General features: G+C 33.7%; 2 protein-coding genes across 2 annotated transcripts in view; one reads left to right on the top strand and one right to left on the bottom strand.

Annotated features, from left to right (window-relative positions):
• LOC137427457 (uncharacterized) overlaps positions 1 to 23,831 on the bottom strand; it is a 261,772-nt gene that overhangs the window by 179,055 nt on the left and 58,886 nt on the right. The window lies entirely within an intron of this gene.
• LOC137437064 (uncharacterized) lies at positions 6,922 to 8,605 on the top strand. Its single transcript, XM_078778174.1, has 4 exons — positions 6,922 to 7,316; positions 7,404 to 7,532; positions 7,962 to 8,085; positions 8,249 to 8,605. The coding sequence occupies exons 1-4, from the start codon at positions 7,264 to 7,266 to the stop codon at positions 8,597 to 8,599; spliced, it is 657 nt and encodes a 218-aa protein (XP_078634300.1). The 5' UTR covers positions 6,922 to 7,263; the 3' UTR covers positions 8,600 to 8,605.

Raw genomic sequence — 23,831 nt, 5'->3', positions numbered from 1 at the left:
ATGTGCTTTTATTGGCCGATGTATTTGAAGCCTTTAGATCTGTTTGTCGCACTGGATATGGATTGGATCCTGCTCACTACTACACAGCACCTGGATTGGCCTGGAGTGCGATGTTGAAAATGACAAAACAAGATTTGGATTTGATAACCGATGTTGATATGCTTTTGATGATTGAAAAGGCAAAAAGAGGTGGAATTTCACAAGTCTGCTCGAGTAGATACGCAAAAGCAAATAACAAATATCTTCCAAATTATGATCCAACGAAAGAGAGTTCTTACTTGATGTACTATGACGCGAACAACCTGTATGGCTGGGCAATGTCTCAGGCTCTTCCTTATGGAAAACTTAGATGGGTAAAGGAAAAAGACTACAAAAACGTTTTACAAGATGTATGTATCTCTACACAAAAAGAATTGGATGAAGAAAAAGTTGGTTATTATTTTGAAATTGATTTAAAATATCCAGAGGAACTCCATAACCTACACAAAGATCTCCCATTTGCTTGTGAGAAAGAAAGTCCAAAGAAAGAATGGTTGAGTGATTATCAACGATCGTTTGATATAGGTGAATCAACAGAAAAATTACTTACTACATTATATAACAAGAAAAATTATGTTCTACACCAAAGAAATTTGCGACAATATTTATCAAAAGGTCTAAGAGTAGAGAAGATCCATAGGGTTCTAAAGTTCAATCAAAGTCATTGGTTAAAGGGGTACATTGATTTTAATACACAAAGAAGAACAGAGTCAAAAACAGATTTTGAGAAAGACTTTTATAAATTGATGAATAATGCGGTCTTTGGTAAGACTATGGAGAATGTGAGGAAAAGACAAAATATCAGACTATCAACATCTTGGGAACAAGCATCAAAATTAATTAATAGACCGAGTTTTACTCGAGCTGAGGTCTTTACTGAGAACTTTTGTGCGATCCATTTGATTAAAGAGAGTATTGAAATGAACAAACCTATTTATATTGGAACAACAATTCTTGATTTATCAAAGTCATTAATGTATGATTACTTTTATAATAACTTGAGGAAGAAATATCAAAATGATGTTAATCTACTTTATATGGATACAGATAGTTTTATTTTGAAAATTAATACCAACGATGTTTATTCAGACATGAAAAGAGACATTAATATCTATGACACGAGTAATTACAGTCCAGAGAGTGAGTTGTTCTCTTCTAAAAATAAAAAGGTGATTGGAAAGTTCAAGGATGAATTAGGAGGAAATGTTATGAGTGAATTTGTGGGATTGAGGTCAAAGGCTTATGCTTATAAATACATTGTGAATAACGTTGAAAAGACTGATAAGAAGTTAAAAGGTGTAAAGAAAAATGTTATTAAAGAAACAATAAACTTTAAGGATTATTATAACTGTTTAACAACAAAGAAAGAAGAGTTTAGAAAGATTAATGGAATAAGAAGTTATAAACATCAATTATATTCAGAAGAGATAAATAAGAAAGCATTGGGGGCTTTTGATGATAAGAGGTTTATTTTAGAAAATGGAATTGATAGTCTCCCTTATGGTTATATAAGTATATAAGTGATAAGATATATATATAAGTGATAAGATATATATAAGTGATAAGATATACATAAGTGATAAGATATATATAAGTGATAAGATATATATAAGTGATAAGTTAAAAAGGGGGGGGGGGGGGGGTTGGGGATTTTAACGGGCTACCGCCGCCTTTTTTACTATTATATAAATGATAGAACCAAGTATCAACCAGACTAAAGAGTGGAGGTGTAATCAACCTTGGTATATAAATGGAAAACATAATGAATGTGAAAAATATCAAATAGGTATAATTGAAAAGGCAACTGGTAAAAAAATTCACAAAACAAATAAGAGAATTAATTTAAATACCGGTGAATTGGGTAAAAAAGATGGAAATATTTTTGAGTGGACGGAAAACTTTGATGGTTGTCAGGAAAATATATACTTTAATTTTAAAATGGTATGTGGCACTGGAGGTGCTCAAACAAGAACATTGAGGGAGGTTTACCATTTTATCTTAGCTCAGTTAAAATATCTTAATAAAGAACCAAACTCAAACATATTTTTTGTTAATATATTAGATGGTGAAGAGAGTGGCAAGAGAATTAAATTATTTCCCACGCATAAACAAATATTTGTAGGGTCGTTGTTTGAGTGGGTTATATTCACCAGATGATATTAAGAGTAAAAGGTTAAAAGGTTCATAAGGTCAGAAGGATCACAGGTGTTTAAGTGGTCTAATGAATAAGGATAGCATGTCAAAAGGTTAGAAGGTTCGTAAAGAACAGGGTGAGAGAAATAGAGGTCTTTAGGGGCAATATGGAAGTGAATGGGTCAAAGATTAATCTGCCAGATGATATGTAGAAGAAGGATGATAGGTCTATAAGAGAAAACAAATATTTGTAGTGTTTGAGTGGTCTAATGAACAACATTAAGGATAGGTACTACAGACAAAAGTTTCATAAAGATGAGGGTGGGAGAAATAGAGGTGTTTATGATTTTTGAAAAAGACAAGGGGGTAAATGACATTAGATAGGGATTTCCCATGTTAAACGGAGGTGTCCCAGAAGCAACATTATTACACTACTAATACAAGTGCAAAAGTGGTTTCCTGCACCAACACAAGAGCGAAAAGTGGTTTTTCAACACTAACACCAGTGCAAAAGTGGTTTTTCCACACTAATACAAGTGCAAAAGTGGTTTCCTGCACCAACATAAGTGCGAAAAGTGGCTTTTCAACACTAACACAAGTGCGAAAAGTGGTTTTTCAACACTAACACAAGTGCGAAAAGTGTTTTTTCCACACTAATACAAGTGCAAAAGTGGTTTCCTGCACCAACACAAGTGCGAAAAGTGGTTTTTCAACACTAACACAAGTGCAAAAAGTGGTTTTTCAACACTATCACAAGTGCGAAAAGTGGTTTTTCAACACTAACACAAGTGCAAAAAGTGGTTTTTCAACACTATCACAAGTGCGAAAAGTGGTTTTTCAACACAAACACATGTGCGAAAAGTGGTTTTTCAACACTAACACAAGTGCAAAAAGTGTTTTTTCCACACTAATATAAGTGCAAAAGTGGTTTCCTGCACCAACACAAGTGCGAAAAGTGGTTTTTCAACACTAACACAAGTGCGAAAAGTGGTTTTTCAACACTAACACAAGTGCGAAAAGTGGTTTTTCCACACTAATACAAGTGCAAAAGTGGTTTCCTGCACCAACACAAGTGCGAAAAGTGGTTTTCAACACTAACGCAAGTGCGAAAAGTGGTTTTTCAACACTAACACAGGTGCGAAAAGTGGTTTTTCAACACTATCACAAGTGCAAAAAGTGTTTTTTCCACACTAATACAAGTGCAAAAGTGGTTTCCTGCACCAACACAAGTGCGAAAAGTGGTTTTTCAACACTAACACAAGTGCGAAAAGTGGTTTTTCAACACTAACACAAGTGCAAAAAGTGTTTTTTCCACACTAATACAAGTGCAAAAGTGGTTTCCTGCACCAACACAAGTGCGAAAAGTGGTTTTTCAACACTAACACAAGTGCGAAAAGTGGTTTTTCCACACTAATACAAGTGCAAAAGGTGGTTTTTCAACACTATCACAAGTGCGAAAAGTGGTTTTTCAACACTAACACAAGTGTGAAAAGTGGTTTTTCAACACTAACACAAGTGTGAAAAGTGGTTTTTCCACACTAATACAAGTGCAAAAGTGGTTTCCTGCACCAACACAAGTGCGAAAAGTGGTTTTTCAACACAAACACATGTGCGAAAAGTGGTTTTTCAACACTAACACAAGTGCAAAAAGTGTTTTTTCCACACTAATATAAGTGCAAAAGTGGTTTCCTGCACCAACACAAGTGCGAAAAGTGGTTTTTCAACACTAACACAAGTGCGAAAAGTGGTTTTTCAACACTAACACAAGTGCGGAAAGTGGTTTTTCCACACTAATACAAGTGCAAAAGTGGTTTCCTGCACAAACACAAGTGCGTAAAGTGGTTTTTCAACACTAACACAAGTGCGAAAAGTGGTTTTTCAACACTAACACAAGTGCAAAAAGTGGTTTTTCCACACTAATACAAGTGCAAAAGTGGTTTCCTGCACCAACACAAGTGCGAAAAGTGGTTTTTCAACACTAACACAAGTGTGAAAAGTGGTTTCTCAACACTATCACAAGTGCAAAAAGTGTTTTTTCCACACTATTACAAGTGCAAAAGTGGTTTCCTGCACCAACACAAGTGCGAAAAGTGGTTTTTCAACACTAACACAAGTGCGAAAAGTGGTTTTTCAACACCAACACAAGTGCGAAAAGTGGCTTTTCAACACTAACACCAGTGCGAAAAGTGGTTTTTCCACACTAATACAAGTGCAAAAGTGGTTTCCTGCACCAACATAAGTGCGAAAAGTGGCTTTTCAACACAAACGCAAGTGCGAAAAGTGGCTTTTCAACACTAACACAAGTGCGAAAAGTGGTTTTTCAACACTAACACAAGTGCGAAAAGTGGTTTTTCAACACTATCACAAGTGCGAAAAGTGGTTTTTCAACACTATCACAAATGCAAAAAGTGTTTTTTCCACACTAATACAAGTGCAAAAGTGGTTTCCTGCACCAACACAAGTGCGAAAAGTGGTTTTTCAACACTAACACAAGTGTGAAAAGTGGTTTCTCAACACTATCACAAGTGCAAAAAGTGTTTTTTCCACACTATTACAAGTGCAAAAGTGGTTTCCTGCACCAACACAAGTGCGAAAAGTGGTTTTTCAACACTAACACAAGTGCGAAAAGTGGTTTTTCAACACCAACACAAGTGCGAAAAGTGGTTTTTCAACACTAACACCAGTGCGAAAAGTGGTTTTTCCACACTAATACAAGTGCAAAAGTGGTTTCCTGCACCAACATAAGTGCGAAAAGTGGCTTTTCAACACAAACGCAAGTGCGAAAAGTGGCTTTTCAACACTAACACAAGTGCGAAAAGTGGTTTTTCAACACTAACACAAGTGCGAAAAGTGGTTTTTCAACACTATCACAAGTGCGAAAAGTGGTTTTTCAACACTATCACAAATGCAAAAAGTGTTTTTTCCACACTAATACAAGTGCAAAAGTGGTTTCCTGCACCAACACAAGTGCGAAAAGTGGTTTTTCAACACTAACACAAGTGCGAAAAGTGGTTTTTCAACACTAACACAAGTGCGAAAAGTGGTTTTTCAACACTAACAAGTGCAAAAGTGGTTTCCTGCACCAACACAAGTGCGAAAAGTGGTTTTTCAACACAAACACATGTGCGAAAAGTGGTTTTTCAACACTAACACAAGTGCAAAAAGTGTTTTTTCCACGCTAATATAAGTGCAAAAGTGGTTTCCTGCACCAACACAAGTGCGAAAAGTGGTTTTTCAACACTAACACAAGTGCGAAAAGTGGTTTTTGAACACTAACACAAGTGGGGAAAGTGGTTTTTCCACACTAATACAAGTGCAAAAGTGGTTTCCTGCACCAACACAAGTGCGTAAAGTGGTTTTTCAACACTAACACAAGTGCGAAAAGTGGTTTTTCAACACTATCACAAGTGCAAAAAGTGGTTTTTCCACACTAATACAAGTGCAAAAGTGGTTTCCTGCACCAACACAAGTGCGAAAAGTGGTTTTTCAACACTAACACAAGTGTGAAAAGTGGTTTCTCAACACTATCACAAGTGCAAAAAGTGTTTTTTCCACACTATTACAAGTGCAAAAGTGGTTTCCTGCACCAACACAAGTGCGAAAAGTGGTTTTTCAACACTATCACAAGTGCAAAAAGTGGTTTTTCCACACTAATACAAGTGCAAAAGTGGTTTCCTGCACCAACACAAGTGCGAAAAGTGGTTTTTCAACACTAACACAAGTGCGAAAAGTGGTTTTTCAACACTAACACAAGTGTGAAAAGTGGTTTTTCAACACTATCACAAGTGCAAAAAGTGGTTTTCCACACTAATACAAGTGCAAAAGTGGTTTCCTGCACCAACACAAGGGCGAAAAGTGGTTTTTCAACACTAACACAAGTGCGAAAGTGGTTTCCTGCACCAACATAAGTGCGAAAAGTGGCTTTTCAACACTAACACAAGTGCGAAAAGTGGTTTTTCAACACTAACACAAGTGCGAAAAGTGTTTTTTCCACACTAATACAAGTGCAAAAGTGGTTTCCTGCACCAACACAAGTGCAAAAAGTGGTTTTTCAACACTATCACAAGTGCGAAAAGTGGTTTTTCAACACTAACACAAGTGCAAAAAGTGGTTTTTCAACACTATCACAAGTGCGAAAAGTGGTTTTTCAACACAAACACATGTGCGAAAAGTGGTTTTTCAACACTAACACAAGTGCAAAAAGTGTTTTTTCCACACTAATACAAGTGCAAAAGTGGTTTCCTGCACCAACACAAGTGCGAAAAGTGGTTTTTCAACACTAACACAAGTGCGAAAAGTGGTTTTTCCACACTAATACAAGTGCAAAAGTGGTTTCCTGCACCAACACAAGTAGTGTAATAATGTTGCTTCTGGGACACCTCCGTTTAACATGGGAAATCCCTATCTAATGTCATTTACCCCCTTGTCTTTTTCAAAAATCATAAACACCTCTATTTCTCCCACCCTCATCTTTATGAACCTTTTGTCTGTAGTACCTATCCTTAATGTTGTTCATTAGACCACTCAAACACTACAAATATTTGTTTTCTCTTATAGACCTATCATCCTTCTTCTACATATCATCTGGCAGATTAATCTTTGACCCATTCACTTCCATATTAATTCTTTCCCTCCCTCATTGACCCTAAACACCTATATTTCTCTCACCCTGTTCTTTACGAACCTTCTAACCTTTTGACATGTTATCCTTATTCATTAGACCACTTAAACACCTGTGATCCTTCTGACCTCATGGACCTTTTAACCTTTTACTCTTAATATCATCTGGTGAATATGGCCCACTCAAACAACGACCCTACAAATATTTGTTTATGCGTGGGAAATAATTTAATTCTCCTCCAACTTCCATCACCATACTCAAACCTTTTTTTATTAATTCTTCGCTTTTGAGAAATGACGTTGTTTCAATGACTTGGATAACTTCCCAGAAAGATTTCATTGTCTTATTTCCTGTTATTCACACACGCTCAGGGCTTCCCCGAAATGACTGCATGTCGTCATTTCAAGAAAATACATTTTGTTCATTATAAAAGAACGTGTTCAATTCAATTTTGATCATTGGGGATCGACATGTCTTACTACTCCATCCTTTACTCTGATAAAGAAGAAGAATACTCACCAAGGTAAGTTTCATTTAAAATTAAAGTGTTTAAAGCTTTGTATGGGATTAATTATACAACAAATGACTTAATATTCCTTTATCTTTACAGCAATGCGAATATCCTGGCAGAACTTCAAACTGGTTGGAATGAAAATACTGCAGAATCTCAAGAGTTGCAAAACGAAATGAACTTGAACAACCTGCCTGTTTCACCATTCTTGGAAGATTCATATGCAAGGTAAGATACTAAATATTAATACATTTGTGTTAAACGACGCTGCCTTAGTGTGTGTGTGTGTGTGTGTGTTCGTGTGTGTATGTGTTTGTGTGTGTTCGTGTGTGTATGTGTGTGTATGTATCTGTGAATGTGTGTGTGTATGTGTATGTGTGTGTTCTTGTGTGTATGTATCTATGAATGTGTGTGTGTGTGTGTGTGTGTGTGTGTGTGTGTATGTGTGTGTGTGTATGTATCTGTGAATGTGTGTATGTGTTTGTGTGTGCGTTCGTGTGTGTATGTGTGTGTGTGTGTATGTATCTGTGAATGTGTGTGTGTATGTGTATGTGTGAATGTGTATGTGTGTGTATGTGTGTGTATGTGTGTGTGCGTGTGTGTGATGTTTTGTCAAGCTTACTTCAACATAGTAATTTCTCCTTATTTTGTTTGCAGCCTTGAAGACCAAAGCTTGGAGTGGGACGATTTTGATTTTCCAAAGAGTGGTTATTTCCCGTCAACATGTGGTACCCTAAATTTTCAACTCGACCACTTGAACACAAAGCTCGATTTTTTAGAGGTATGTATCCCAATATCCTCATATCCTTGTGTGTGTGTGTGTGTGTATGTGTGTGTGTGTGTATGTGTGTATGTGTGTGTGTGTGTGTGTATGTGTGTATGTGTGTATGTGTGTGTGTGTGTGTAATATTTTCTCTCCCCTCTTGTCCTCTTGCCTTTGACAGAAAGAGATTCCAAACCTGAAGATATCTGCTGCTGTTGAAACTACCTTTGTCTTATGTTGGGAAGAGATTGATGATTTGTGCTGGGAAGAAGTTGAATGTATAATACCTCAAGGAAAATGTTTTTGTAATATGAAGCTTTTGTTTAAAATATTATTTATATATATATGCTTTGTCCAGAATTATTTAATTATTAATTACAAGAAAAGAATAAAGGTTAGAAGGAAGGGGGTGCGTTCCCCCACCCTTGATTTCCCCCATCCCACCCCTCCCCTCCCCTTGTGTGTGTGGGGAAGGTGGGGGTGGGATGAGGGGGGATCAAGGGTGGGGGGACGCACTGGGGGTGGGGGATGATGGGTGTGGTCTGTGTGGGCGGGGTCTGTGTGGGCGGGGTCTGTGTGGGCGGGGTCTGTGTGGGCGGGGTCTGTGTGGGCGTGGTCTGTGTGGGTGTGGCTTATGATTTTAATTTATTTAAATTTTTTTTTATTACCACTAATTAAATTAGCTAATCTGGGTGGGGTGAATAGAAATGTTGTTTAATGAATTATTAGCTTTGTTTTTTGTAATTCTTGCGAGTAAAATGAACCCAAGATTTCCTCTCCATTTAAATCATATAATTTGTAGGTCCAAGGGACTGTATCCATTACATCAATGATTTTAAATAATTCACGAGTCCATTTTTGTGTATAACCTTTCTCAAAATGGCTTTTCCATTTGTATATTCTTACCATATCACCAACTTTGAACTTGGGCTTTCTCAAATTAATCTCCTTTTCATATTCTAATTTTGTAAATGTTTCTGATGGTTTTGATTTTGTTGATGAATGAACTGTATTGTTGTAATCATCTACAATATCCTGAATTAAATACACCCATTTTTGAGAACCGAGTTGTGTGAATTTTTTATATAATTTCTCTTTTAAAGTACGATTAAAACGCTCAATAACAACTGCCTTTCCTTCATTAAAGGTGCTGTATAATTTAATACCCTTCCCCTTAAGAAATTTCATGAATATTTTGTTATAGAACTCTGTTCCCTCATCAGTCCATAACTTCTTTGGTTTCCTTTTATCCCGATCAAATATTAGCTTAAAGGCTAACATTAAAGTATCACCCCTTTTATTTTTTAAAGGGACAACCCAGGCAAATCTACTCCTCAAATCAATAACGGTTAAAGCATACCTGTATCCCCTGTCATTATTCAATTCAATTAAATCAGCGGACCATATGTGGTCAGTGTATTTAGAATAAACCTTCCTTCTTTTAAACTTTGTGATTATAGGTTTGTGTAATTCTTCAGCCAAAAGCTCCTCAGTCTTGATGGCATCATTAGAGCCTAATAGTTTTTTGAGGAATAACCAAGACCAAGTTTCAATTTAGCATTTATCAAATTTCTCACAATAAACCTATCAACTTTCTCTCTCAACGTTGGATTTTGTATCAAAGACAAATTATACAACATTTCGCTGTCGGCTTTATGTTTTTCAGTCAACGTAGTGGTTTTCCCATAAGCAATATCATGCTTCATACACACTTCGTCAACCCTATTTGTAGGTTTAGACCAAGGTTTAGGATTGTCAGCCTCATCTAATCTTTTATCCAAGTTTGTTCCTGGACCACAGAAAGAATACCCTGGAAGGTGTAATTCCCCTGGAATTCCAGTTGTTGTAAATTTACTTCCTGACAGAAACTTTTGTATGTCTCCTCCTCTTTTAGGAGAGATGAATTGGCACTTTTTAGAGCCACATACTTGACATATTCCTTTTTGATAAACTCTATTATTTTTAGCTTTAACATAAGAGATATTTTTAGATTTAGTTTTCTTTTTACATTTGAGACAATAACTCATATTTATTTATCAGAAAAATTCCGACAGAGTATCAAAACCTTTTTGGTTTTCAACATATACATTTCAATCTTTATTTTTAAAACATAAAGAATCCTAAGGAATGCCTTCACTCTCTCCTCCATTTATTTACAAATAAAAACTAACTAAAGTCAATGACACCAACATCATCAATCACATAATCTTTTCCTTCTTCTTCTTCTTCTTCTTCACCACTTTCTCGTTTAAATCTCTGAAATTGAAGACATTGACGTTCTTATTTTTGAAACCATTATCTTCATAAGAGTTGTTAATTCTTTAATTTCCTCTTCGGTGCGTTGAGATTGATTTATTTGCTTTAATACACTCAATCTTTTATGAATCTCAGTGATTTCCATCTTTTTATATTTTTCCTCCCTCTCTCTTTGCTCCCTCTCCTCCTCCTCCATTTTCTCCCTCTCCCTTTCCTCCTTCTCCTTTTTCTCTCTTTCCTCCTTCTCCCTTTTCTCCCTTTCCTCCTTCTCCTTTTTCTCCCTCTCCTCCTTCTCCTCCTTTTTCTCCCTCTCCTCCTTCTCCTCCCTCTCCCTTTCCTCCTTCTCCTTTTTCTCTCTTTCCTCCTTCTCTTCTTCAACTCCTTCCTCATCCCTTGCTACCCTTGAGTTTGAACCCCAAAGAATATTATACATATACTCATCTGGATTTTGAGATATTCTTGTATCTATAATTATTTTTCTCATAATAGGATACCAATAAGATTTGTTGACGATTTCTAAAAGAGTTTTATATTTCATAACTTTGAGAAGTTCATTTTTATTTAATATTTTAAACAAGTCTCTATTTGTGGGTTTAACAATATCAGTATAAGGCCAGTTTTTAATGACAAAATTCCCATGTATATGCTCCAAATCATAAGGTATGTAATACCGAGCACCCTTTTCTTGTAGGTATCCTTGAATACAAAAATTATAATTCTCTTGTAGTCTTCTTCCTGCCATTTATGTATCAGAAATATATGTGAGATTAATATTATGACAGGTAATACCACCCCATCTTCCCACTACCAAATCGGTTTGTATTCCTCGGCTTTCTATCCTTATCTCATTACCTTCCTTCTTTGTCATGCGAACCATCGCTATACTATCATATATTTTTATTTTCTTAAAATCACGTATTTGTTGTTTACTAATTGTACTTCCACATAAATCCTTATCTTCACCAAGTGGATAATATTCTTCTTTACGAGACTGATTTAAATCATGTAGGTCTTCTATGTTTATTGAAAAAGACCAATTATACCCTAAATCAGGCATATCATACCCCCATTTATTAATTCGCATATTAACTAAATGTCCTTCTTTATAAAATTCAATTGTAAGCAGGTAGTTAAATTCAATGAGGAAAGGTGTATGGTCAGTATAACCAGGTGTTGTGGTTGTAAATTTTACTTCTTTCACAAAACGTGCTGTTTTCTTTAAAAATATATATTGTGATAAATCACTTAATCTAATTAAGTCATTCGCATCTGTAGGGTTTGGATAATTGATTAATTTATAAGTATTCTTCATATTAATATTTTTACTTACACTATATTTTTGTCGTTCAGCCTGTGCCTTTGTATAATAATTTGATAAATCAATATCCTGAGAGGATTTTCCAAAGATAGAACCATCTTTTCCAACATAAGTCATTTATATTAGATTAAAAATGATATCATAAAACTTTTCATTATTGTTGAGTTGAAATAATACATATAAACATAATTGACCACAACATTTAGAATTAATTTCTTGAACTTGAAATGTTTGATAAACACCATTCTGTAAGAATTGTATTACTTCAACAGGTGGTGGCATACCATAACTATCAAAATAATATTTATCCTGACTATTATGAATACAAACCCAATGAGAACCATTCTGTGTGTCTAAATTCATAATAATATTCTTTGTATTCTTATTTATATGTATTAATTCATCTCTCATACAGATTACCACATTATCAATTTTTAGTGTTTTACAATACTTGGCTAGTTCTATATTTGACGTTGTATTCTTTCCAAATTGTTTAAACCATTTATCCATTTATTTATGAGAAAGATACAATCCATTACCCCGTTTAGTTAGTTTAACACCCGCTTGAGCGATAGAGGAAAGCATATCACCAACCAACAATCTAGCTTTATCAGGTAGACTTTCAAGTTTTTGAGCAAAATCTACAATTACACCACTTCCACTAATTTGTTTCTCCAACTCCTTGTTATGTCTTTCCAATTCTTTTTGAGCTTTTAGTTGTGCCTTCCTTTCGTTAGCAGTTTTTACCGCTGCTGAAATACCACCAGTCAATGCTCCCGCCGCACTTAAACCAGCAAATAAAGGAATTAGAAACGGGAGAAATCCTCCTCTTGACTCGTCTATTGAATATTTCTTTAACATAGGTTTCGTCATTTTAATTTTAAGTGATCCAGCATCATTTAGTGTTTTTACTTGTGTGTGTGTGAGTAAAACATCAATTCTTACAGCTCCTTTTCTTTGAATTGTATTAACATTAATAATACAAGGCTTTTGATTTTGAATACAAGATGTTAATTTATTAAGATTGATTTGATTAACATATACCCCAACCATTTATTTATGAGAAAAAACCTATGTGATATTAATCATAACACCATTATCTGTATTAATCTGTAATTCTGTTTCCTCCAAAAGCAAACAATAAGCATCAACTTCTTCATTCTCCCCTCTTTCAATGTATAGAGAAGTATCCACTCGATTAGACTTTATAGTTTCCTTTTGAGAACTCAGGTCAATTGCGTAGATTGTATATAAACCTTTAAATGCAACCATATCCAAAATAGGATCATTATTACCATTACTTTCACACACCTTTTGGTAGGACTTGTAGGCTTCCGCATAATCATTTTTTTCCCAATCAATTTCCAATCTATCTCGCGGATAAAATGTGCCATCAAGAGAAACCCGAAGTTGTTTCACCTTAGCATTATCACTCAGCGCATTATTCTTATTAGTACCGTCCTCTCCATCTGGTTTTTTAAAAATGAGCCAGAGGTATCGTGGCTTTCCTTGAAGAACACCCAAATTCCAAGTGTAGGTAGTGTGTTCCAGTTTAACGTGTTGACATCTTCTTTTAAGGTATGATACATTTAGCGGTTTCTTTGAGTTAAGTCTTCTATTTAACATCTCTTCCGTTTTAAGATTAGGAGTATATTCACTGATATACCAACACAAATCATTAATAACAAATTTATTGTTGTCTCCAAAAGCATTTTCATCCCCAAAAAGCAACCTATTTACATTATCATTCCTTTGTAGTTGAAATCTAATTTTAAGACCATACAAAACTTTATCATAATCGCAAAATCCAAATATACCTTTAAGAGGTACTGCTACGGTAAAACTATTCACTGCTTTTGTTTCATCATTATACATTGACTTCCTTTGACTATAACCAGGGTCTGCGTTTGTACCCGTTGACATATCAGGAATAAAACCTTCAACAGCTCCCTTACCCATTCTATCACTAAACGAATATAGTGTAAATTTCATCATTTCAGATGTAGCAGAGACATAATCAACCGCTTCAACCTCTTGTGTTCCAATATACAGGCGGACACTGTCAAACATTTTCCAGAAGAAATCATTTACGAGTGTAGCATTAGTATTATTCGCAGCCTTAGTGAATTTAAATTTACACAGCAAGAAACTATCAGCTATATTCAAGTAAGTTTGTTGATTATTTATTTCAAAACTTTTTGTTCCGTTTGAATTCCAGTCTGTTCCTGTTATAGCATTTACCTTAAAATAGTCTTCCTTTTTAGTGGAGTTTGAAATGATAATCGTATCATCCAAATCATAGATACTATCAATCGCTTCCATACTTGTATTTATATAGCATTAAAATTGTTGAAACCCTGACCCAAGTATTTTAATGATTTTTTGTCGTTCTTGTGAAGATAGTTGAGTTTTACCTTTTTTTATTTCTTTGATTGCTTGTAATTTATGAGACTCCTTTTGAGCATCTTTTATACTCTTTATAGCACCCGCAACGGAGCCCACGGCAGAAGCAGTTGAACCAATTAGGTCTTTATGTTTAAGGATGGTTGAACCAATACCCATTAGAGTATCAATTATCCCATCTCCTTTATTTCGAAATTGATGACCTACACCTCGTTGTCTCTTAGGTTTATAGTATCCTCTACCCACATACCTTGTATAGTCTGGTGAAAGGAACATGCCCTCCCCTGTAATTATTTTATATTTTCCCAACTCGTGTTTTCTCACAATAACCATTATTTATTTATTGAAAAACTTCACGTAGGTGAATTCTGATGGATATAATTTCATCATTAAAGGATATCATACGATTATCTTGGTCGGTTATCCTAAAATTTACTCTGTATATGGTTTTTCCTGACACAGGTAAATAGACAAGATTTTTTGGTTCCATATTAAATTTATAACCAATCGGGGTTGAGTATGCACTGAATGAAAATATTGTATTTGTTCTTATTCCATCGTTATAAGCACCATCAATCAAATCACAATGAATTAATACTGAATTTATACCGGAGGATATTTGGATAACATTATCACTGTAAAACGTCCCGTTATTTTCAATCTTTTTTGAAGAGAAACCCAATAGCTCTCTAAACGAATTTTCAATCGTGAAATCAACTTTATAATTATTTTTAAGTTTAATAGTTGATTTTGAAGTGTGTTTTTGAATATCTATTACAATATTTTTTGGTTCATCACCTTTTTCTTTCATAAGGCGAGAGACTTCTGAAGATATTTGAGAAATCTCGTAAGCTCCAGGTGAAACAGTTATAGTTTTGTAGGCAGTGCCTGGATTATAACTAAACTTGTTGTTTTTCTCTGTGATATTAAAAAGGGTATTGTAAGTTTCCATTGACAACAAAGATGCCTCATATGAGGTAAGGGGGTCAAGTTGTAGTGGGTAAGGGAATGAAGCTGTGTAATCGCTCGTTGTGAAATTAAAACTAAGAATTGTGCTTCTCATCTTATTTAATATCTAATAAAATATCTTTGTATTGACATTTATTAATTATTTTCATATTCATCAACTGATCTAAAATGGCTGAGGATTCATTAAAACAATTGTTGTTTCCAGCCTTCTTACTACCTAACAACAATAATAGCCTATTAACTAATTGTGATGGGTCATTTGGAAGAAAACTAACACCTGAACCAAGTTTACTTAAAGCATCAATAATATGTTTCTCCTTCTCATTCTTCTTACTTTTACCAGCAACAGAAACTCCATAATCAAGTGCATTTAACAACTCAATATATACCCTATCTTCCTCTCTTTCCATATCAAGTGGTTCCTCAAAATATTTTGAACCGCTGAATCCGGGGTTTGTTAGAAGAAACATTAATCTTGGAGTTAATTTAACATTTGGTTGAGTAGAACTCAAGAACATCAATTCATCATTAAATATCAATACCTTTTCTTCCACAAGATGAAACACTGCTGGTTCTTCTGTTGGAATGAGACCTGCTCTGGTTTTTGAACCCGCCGAATATTCATTGTTTTGAAGAGCTTCCACAACATAATTAGGGGGTTGATTTACCTGCTCAAGTTTCCGAAATAATCCCTCGTCATCATATTCTAATTCACCAAGTTCTTGTTTTGTTATCTGACTAAAATCTTTGAGCATTTGAAGTTTTTTCGGAGTAAATTCTACCGTGGGAACTGTAGGTGAGTGTTGAGTTTTCAAAAGTGGTTTAAAGAATTTCTCTTGTTTTCTTTCAAAGGCTTCTTCACCAGTTAGTTTCTGTCTCCGTTTCTTCTTTATCTCTTCCTGTTGTTTAACAACTTTTGAAACTAATTGTTGATGTTCCTTAAACTTTCTTTCTCTTTCTTCGGTATTCATTTTCTGTATTTATTTATTGAAAAATATCATTTAGTATCTCATCTTGTTTCACAACAATATATTTATATTTTCCAATCGTGTGTTTCATATAATTTTCAAATTCTTTTTTACTACATAACGTAGAGCAATTATCTCTCCAAAAATTATTTACATCTATTGAATTTAACTTAAATAAAATAAAAGTATTGGCATTGTTTCTTATTGAGCGTCGAGGGAGTTGAAAATATGATTGACTAAGATATATACAATTACAAGAAGAATGTCTCCCTCTTGTATAGTAGCTATCCATTACTGTTTGGTTTCTCTCATTAACACAATCATCAAAGATGACGAGGTTCTTTTTTGATTTATCTAAATCTTGAGGTGAAGGTATATCATCCGTATTATCACTGAGAATACAAGTTATGGGTTTCGATTTTGATTTCTGTGTATCACAAAATAATTGTATTATATCTTCAATATTATAATCATTCAGTTTGTTTTGAAGTTTAAATAAACCGATAATGTCTTCCTTTTTAAGACCTGCATTAAAACCCTGTGAGAGTAGTTGATACTCGGGTTGAAAACTTGACTTTGTAAAAATTATTAAATTATCATAATCTAAAAAATTAGGACCAAGGAGCATCTTTAAAAGTAAACAGGTTTTCCCACATCCGCTTGAACCAACTATTAGACATCTCAATGAATTTGGAATGTTTTTATGGTTATTAAACTTTATCTTATTTTCCCAAACGGGTAAAAAATCATTCATTTATATATTTGGAAAACAAGTCATCTAACTTTTTTTGAGCTATTTTAGAAACTCTATATTTTATCCTGAGTTCGGGTTTAATTTCAAAATAATTCATTATTTTATTTATATAGTATCTTGTATTAACATTTCCATTAAAATTATTTTGAATAATAAATATCATTAAACCCTTATACATTTCCTCAATACAAAGAGTCTCTTTCCTTGTAAGAAATGGTGTATTATCACCATAATGCTTAACATTCATCTCTCTTATTAATCTTGTAAAGTAATTCATTTTTGGTTCTAATTTAAAAGAGTTATATGTTTTTTTATATTTCTTATTATCATTAATTAGAATATAATCACAGAATAAACATTGTTTATATGAACCCTCATTATTAAGCCCTATTCTATCACAAGCTGGACAATTCTCTAATTTATCATATGGAGAGTCTGGAAATTCTAAATATCCTTCAGAACTTATCATATTTATATAGTAAATTTTTACTTAAACTAAACGCAAGTTTATTCATTAATAAATACAATGTTTCAAAGCACAAAAGACAAATTTCAATCAATCTCTACTTCGGTGGAAGATATAGAAAAATATGTCAAAGATGTTAAATTGAACAAAGATAAATATGGAAATTTTTGGGTAAAACCAGTTATGGAAAATAACATGAGCCCCTCTATTTCATTTAAAGGAAGAGCTCTAACTATACCTGGAAAGACATCCATTAAAGTAAATCTAACAAAAGTTTCTCCTCTACTCCTGGCAATTTATTCAAAGCTTGAAAAAGTGATTGACCACGATACTTTGAAAAAGAATGATAAGACCATTAATAATTCTAGAGGAGACATTTGTATTTTCTTTAATAATCCAAAGGGTGTAGATCTAAGTAAAATGAATGATGTTAATATTTCTGGTGAAATGTCATTTCGTTCTATGATAGTTAGAGATTATTTAAAGATAACTTTTGATATTAAAAATGTAGAGATTGAATCCGTTAATGAAAGAAAGTATATTGGTATAGATGGAAAGGTTTTTTCTGCTAATTAAATATGAGTCATTACAGCAGTGAAGATTTTACTATTTCATTGAACTCGGACGATAGTGATGATAGTATTTCATTGAACTCGGACGATGGTGATGATAGTATTTCATTGAACACAGATGATAGTTATGATACTAATAGTTTGTGCTCAAATGATAGTTATGAGAGTAGCTTTATTGATGACTCTGAGTATGATTCTGAGTATTCATGTGATAGTTATGACTTAGATGATTCTGAGTGAAAAAGTGTTTTAGTTTAAGCACAGCGATATATATAAAACGGAGCTGTAAAGCTCAAAAGTGTTTTATTTTAAGCACAGTGATATATATAAAACACCACGTTTTCTCACGCTATAAATATGGTTTATTGTGATACTTGCGAGAAGGAAGTAAAATATTATAAACAACATATTCTCACCGCAAAACATACATACAACATTTTAAACAAACTTTCCCCTCTTCCACCTGAAACAAAACACTGTTCTACATGTAATAAAAATATCCTCAAGAAAGGCTTCAAAATACATCTTAAAACAAATCTACATTTATCAAATTTTATCACAACTAAAAACTCTGATGGAGCATTCAAAGGACATATTAAAATAAGAGTCTTTAACTTCAAACCTCCTGAACCAGAGTCTATAGTTGATGCTGTAGAAATAGTTAAACCTGCTGTTCAAACGTTGATTGAAAAAACACTAAAGGAAATGAAACCACTTAAATTTTATATGGGAGTAAAATTAGAAATGACAAAGGATGAAGGAGTTATAGATGCACCATACATGAGAACTGAGCCACACTTTATATCTTCATATCAAGATTTTAAAACATCAGGAGTCTATGATGAACTTATTAAACAAGAGCAAGATGTGGATAATTCAATCGTAGGAAGTGGATTCAATATAGGAAAAATTATTTACATAGACATTCATATTCTTAAATCAGATCCTCTAAAAGCTTCTTCTTACATTGATTTACCCAGTGTTATCAAAAATAGAAAAGCAGTTATCAATATCAAAAATAAAGACAATAAATGTTTTCTCTGGTCTATTTTAGCACACTTACATCCTCCACATTTTCATGATGAAAGAGTATCTCATTATAAAAAATATGAGAATACATTAAATACGAAAGATCTAAAGTTTCCGATGACTTTAAATGATATTCCTAAATTTGAAAAGATGAATAATTTATCAGTTAATGTTTATGGTCTAACAGAAACAAACAACATTCAGGTTTTAAAGCTTTCTGACAATTGTAAACAAACTCATATTAATCTTCTATATTTTAATTCAGACGAAAATTCACATTATACATACATCAAAGATATTGCTAAATTAATAAAACCACAAGTCTGTAAGAGAACAAATAAAATATATATTTGTTTGCGTTGTCTTAACTTCTTCAATTCACAAGAAAGATTAGATAAACATTCAAATTATTGTGGCGAACATAAATCAACGGTAATCAATATGCCTAAAGAAGGCTCAAAGATCACATTCAAAGATGAAAATAAAAAGATCAAACATCCATTTGTTATATATGCTGATTTTGAAAGTATTTTAGAAAAAATTGATACTGCTTCTCCAGATCCAAAAGAATCATACACAAATAAATATCAAAAACATACTCCTTGTGGTTTTTGTTATTATATCAAATCATCCGTTGGTGATAAATATAACAAGTTAGAGATGTATAGAGGCTCAAATACCCCAGAGGAGTTTGTGAAACGACTAGAAAAAGACTGTGTTCGATTAACCAAGATAATGAGAGAAACCAATAAACCAATGTCCTTAACAAGTAAAGAAAAAAGGGAATTTATAAAAAACAATGTCTGTCATATTTGTGAGGAGAAAATTGGTAAAGGTCTAAAGGTTAGAGACCATTGTCATCTCACTGGTAAATATAGAGGTCTGGCTCATCAAAGTTGTAATATTAATTATCAACTCCCCTCTTTCATTCCTGTCTTTCTTCATAACAACGCTCATTATGATACACATCTATTTATCAAGGAACTCTCAAAGACTTCTGGAAGTATCTCAGCAATTCCAAACACGGATCAGAAATACATTTCATTCACAAAAACAATTCACACATCTCCTATTACTCATATCAGATTTCTTGATACATTTAAATTCATGGCAAGTCCATTGGTTAACTTGGTTCAAAATCTAAAAGAGTTTCCATGTCTTTCAGAGTATTTTTTAGATAAAGATTTTCTAACACAAAAGGGAATTTACCCCTATGACTATATGGACTCATTTGAGAGATTCAATGAAACACAACTTCCTTCAAAAGAAAATTTCTATAACAAATTAAACAACAGTAATATATCTGATAAAGATTATGTACACGCACAAAATGTTTGGGAAAAATATAACATCAGGAATCTTGGCGAGTATCACGATTTGTATCTCAAAACTGATGTGCTTTTATTGGCCGATGTATTTGAAGCCTTTAGATCTGTTTGTCGCACTGGATATGGATTGGATCCTGCTCACTACTACACAGCACCTGGATTGGCCTGGAGTGCGATGTTGAAAATGACAAAACAAGATTTGGATTTGATAACCGATGTTGATATGCTTTTGATGATTGAAAAGGAAAAAAGAGGTGGAATTTCACAAGTCTGCTCGAGTAGATACGCAAAAGCAAATAACAAATATCTTCCAAATTATGATCCAACGAAAGAGAGTTCTTACTTGATGTACTATGACGCAAACAACCTGTATGGCTGGGCAATGTCTCAGGCTCTTCCTTATGGAAAACTTAGATGGGTAAAGGAAAAAGACTACAAAAACGTTTTACAAGATGTATGTATCTCTACACAAAAAGAATTGGATGAAGAAAAAGTTGGTTATTATTTTGAAATTGATTTAAAATATCCAGAGGAACTCCATAACCTACACAAAGATCTCCCATTTGCTTGTGAGAAAGAAAGTCCAAATAAAGAATGGTTGAGTGATTATCAACGATCGTTTGATATAGGTGAATCAACAGAAAAATTACTTACTACATTATATAACAAGAAAAATTATGTTCTACACCAAAGAAATTTGCGACAATATTTATCAAAAGGTCTAAGAGTAGAGAAGATCCATAGGGTTCTAAAGTTCAATCAAAGTCATTGGTTAAAGGGGTACATTGATTTTAATACACAAAGAAGAACAGAGTCAAAAACAGATTTTGAGAAAGACTTTTATAAATTGATGAATAATGCGGTCTTTGGTAAGACTATGGAGAATGTGAGGAAAAGACAAAATATCAGATTATCAACATCTTGGGAACAAGCATCAAAATTAATTAATAGACCGAGTTTTACTCGAGCTGAGGTCTTTACTGAGAACTTTTGTGCGATCCATTTGATTAAAGAGAGTATTGAAATGAACAAACCTATTTATATTGGGACAACAATTCTTGATTTATCAAAGTCATTAATGTATGATTACTTTTATAATAACTTGAGGAAGAAATATCAAAATGATGTTAATCTACTTTATATGGATACAGATAGTTTTATTTTGAAAATTAATACCAACGATGTTTATTCAGACATGAAAAGAGACATTAATATCTATGACACGAGTAATTACAGTCCAGAGAGTGAGTTGTTCTCTTCTAAAAATAAAAAGGTGATTGGAAAGTTCAAGGATGAATTAGGAGGAAATGTCATGAGTGAATTTGTGGGATTGAGGTCTAAGGCTTATGCTTATAAATACATTGTGAATAACGTTGAAAAAACTGATAAGAAATTAAAAGGTGTAAAGAAAAATGTCATTAAAGAAACAATAAACTTTAAGGATTATTATAACTGTTTAACAACAAAGAAAGAAGAGTTTAGAAAGATTAATGGAATAAGAAGTTATAAACATCAATTATATTCAGAAGAGGTGAATAAGAAAGCATTGGGGGCTTTTGATGATAAGAGGTTTATTTTAGAAAATGGAATTGATAGTCTCCCTTATGGTTATATAAGTATATAAGTGATAAGATATATATAAGTGATAAGATATACATAAGTGATAAGATATATATAAGTGATAAGATATACATAAGTGATAAGATATATATAAGTGATAAGTTAAAAAGGGGGGGTTGGGGATTTTAACGGGCTACCGCCGCCTTTTTTACTATTATATAAATGATAGAACCAAGTATCAACCAGACTAAAGAGTGGAGGTGTAATCAACCTTGGTATATAAATGGAAAACATAATGAATGTGAAAAATATCAAATAGGTATAATTGAAAAGGCAACTGGTAAAAAAGTTCACAAAACAAATAAGAGAATTAATTTAAATACCGGTGAATTGGGTAAAAAAGATGGAAATATTTTTGAGTGGACGGAAAACTTTGATGGTTGTCAGGAAAATATATACTTTAATTTAAAAATGGTATGTGGCACTGGAGGCGCTCAAGCAAGAACATTGAGGGAGGTTTACCATTTTATCTTAGCTCAGTTAAAATATCTTAATAAAGAACCAAACTCAAACATATTTTTTGTTAATATATTAGATGGTGAAGAGAGTTGTAGGAGAATTAAATTATTTCCCACGCATAAACAAATATTTGTAGGGTCGTTGTTTGAGTGGGCCATATTCACCAGATGATATTAAGAGTAAAAGGTTAAAAGGTCCATGAGGTCAGAAGGATCACAGGTGTTTAAGTGGTCTAATGAATAAGGATAACATGTCAAAAGGTTAGAAGGTTCGTAAAGAACAGGGTGAGAGAAATATAGGTGTTTAGGGTCAATGAGGGAGGGAAAGAATTAATATGGAAGTGAATGGGTCAAAGATTAATCTGCCAGATGATATGTAGAAGAAGGATGATAGGTCTATAAGAGAAAACAAATATTTGTAGTGTTTGAGTGGTCTAATGAACAACATTAAGGATAGGTACTACAGACAAAAGGTTCATAAAGATGAGGGTGGGAGAAATAGAGGTGTTTATGATTTTTGAAAAAGACAAGGGGGTAAATGACATTAGATAGGGATTTCCCATGTTAAACGGAGGTGTCCCAGAAGCAACATTATTACACTACTAACACAAGTGCGAAAAGTGGTTTTCAACACTAACGCAAGTGCGAAAAGTGGTTTTTCAACACTAACACAGGTGCGAAAAGTGGTTTTTCAACACTATCACAAGTGCAAAAAGTGTTTTTTCCACACTAATACAAGTGCAAAAGTGGTTTCCTGCACCAACACAAGTGCGAAAAGTGATTTTTCAACACTAACACAAGTGCGAAAAGTGGTTTTTCAACACTATCACAAGTGCAAAAAGTGTTTTTTCCACACTAATACAAGTGCAAAAGTGGTTTCCTGCACCAACACAAGTGCGAAAAGTGGATTTTCAACACTAACACAAGTGCAAAAAGTGTTTTTTCCACACTAATACAAGTGCAAAAGTGGTTTCCTGCACCAACACAAGAGCGAAAAGTGGTTTTTCAACACTAACACCAGTGCAAAAGTGGTTTTTCCACACTAATACAAGTGCAAAAGTGGTTTCCTGCACCAACATAAGTGCGAAAAGTGGCTTTTCAACACTAACACAAGTGCGAAAAGTGGTTTTTCAACACTAACACAAGTGCGAAAAGTGTTTTTTCCACACTAATACAAGTGCAAAAGTGGTTTCCTGCACCAACACAAGTGCGAAAAGTGGTTTTTCAACACTAACACAAGTGCAAAAAGTGGTTTTTCAACACTATCACAAGTGCGAAAAGTGGTTTTTCAACACTAACACAAGTGCAAAAAGTGGTTTTTCAACACTATCACAAGTGCGAAAAGTGGTTTTTCAACACAAACACATGTGCGAAAAGTGGTTTTTCAACACTAACACAAGTGCAAAAAGTGTTTTTTCCACACTAATATAAGTGCAAAAGTGGTTTCCTGCACCAACACAAGTGCGAAAAGTGGTTTTTCAACACTAACACAAGTGCGAAAAGTGGTTTTTCAACACTAACACAAGTGCGAAAAGTGGTTTTTCCACACTAATACAAGTGCAAAAGTGGTTTCCTGCACCAACACAAGTGCGAAAAGTGGTTTTCAACACTAACGCAAGTGCG

The sequence above is a fragment of the Myxine glutinosa genome, chromosome 5, assembly GCF_964187855.1.
Source record: "Myxine glutinosa chromosome 5, kmMyxGlut1.1, whole genome shotgun sequence".
Lineage (NCBI taxonomy): Eukaryota > Metazoa > Chordata > Myxini > Myxiniformes > Myxinidae > Myxine > Myxine glutinosa.
This window is presented reverse-complemented; position numbering and strand designations above follow the sequence as displayed.

Coding starts and splice junctions, on each gene's coding strand:
- LOC137437064 (XM_078778174.1), top strand. CDS start 7,264: ATGTCTTACTACTCCATCCTTTACTCTGATAAAGAAGAAGAATACTCA. Junction 7,317..7,403: donor GAAGAAGAATACTCACCAAG/GTAAGTTTCATT, acceptor TTATCTTTACAG/CAATGCGAATATCCTGGCAG. Junction 7,533..7,961: donor TTGGAAGATTCATATGCAAG/GTAAGATACTAA, acceptor TTTTGTTTGCAG/CCTTGAAGACCAAAGCTTGG.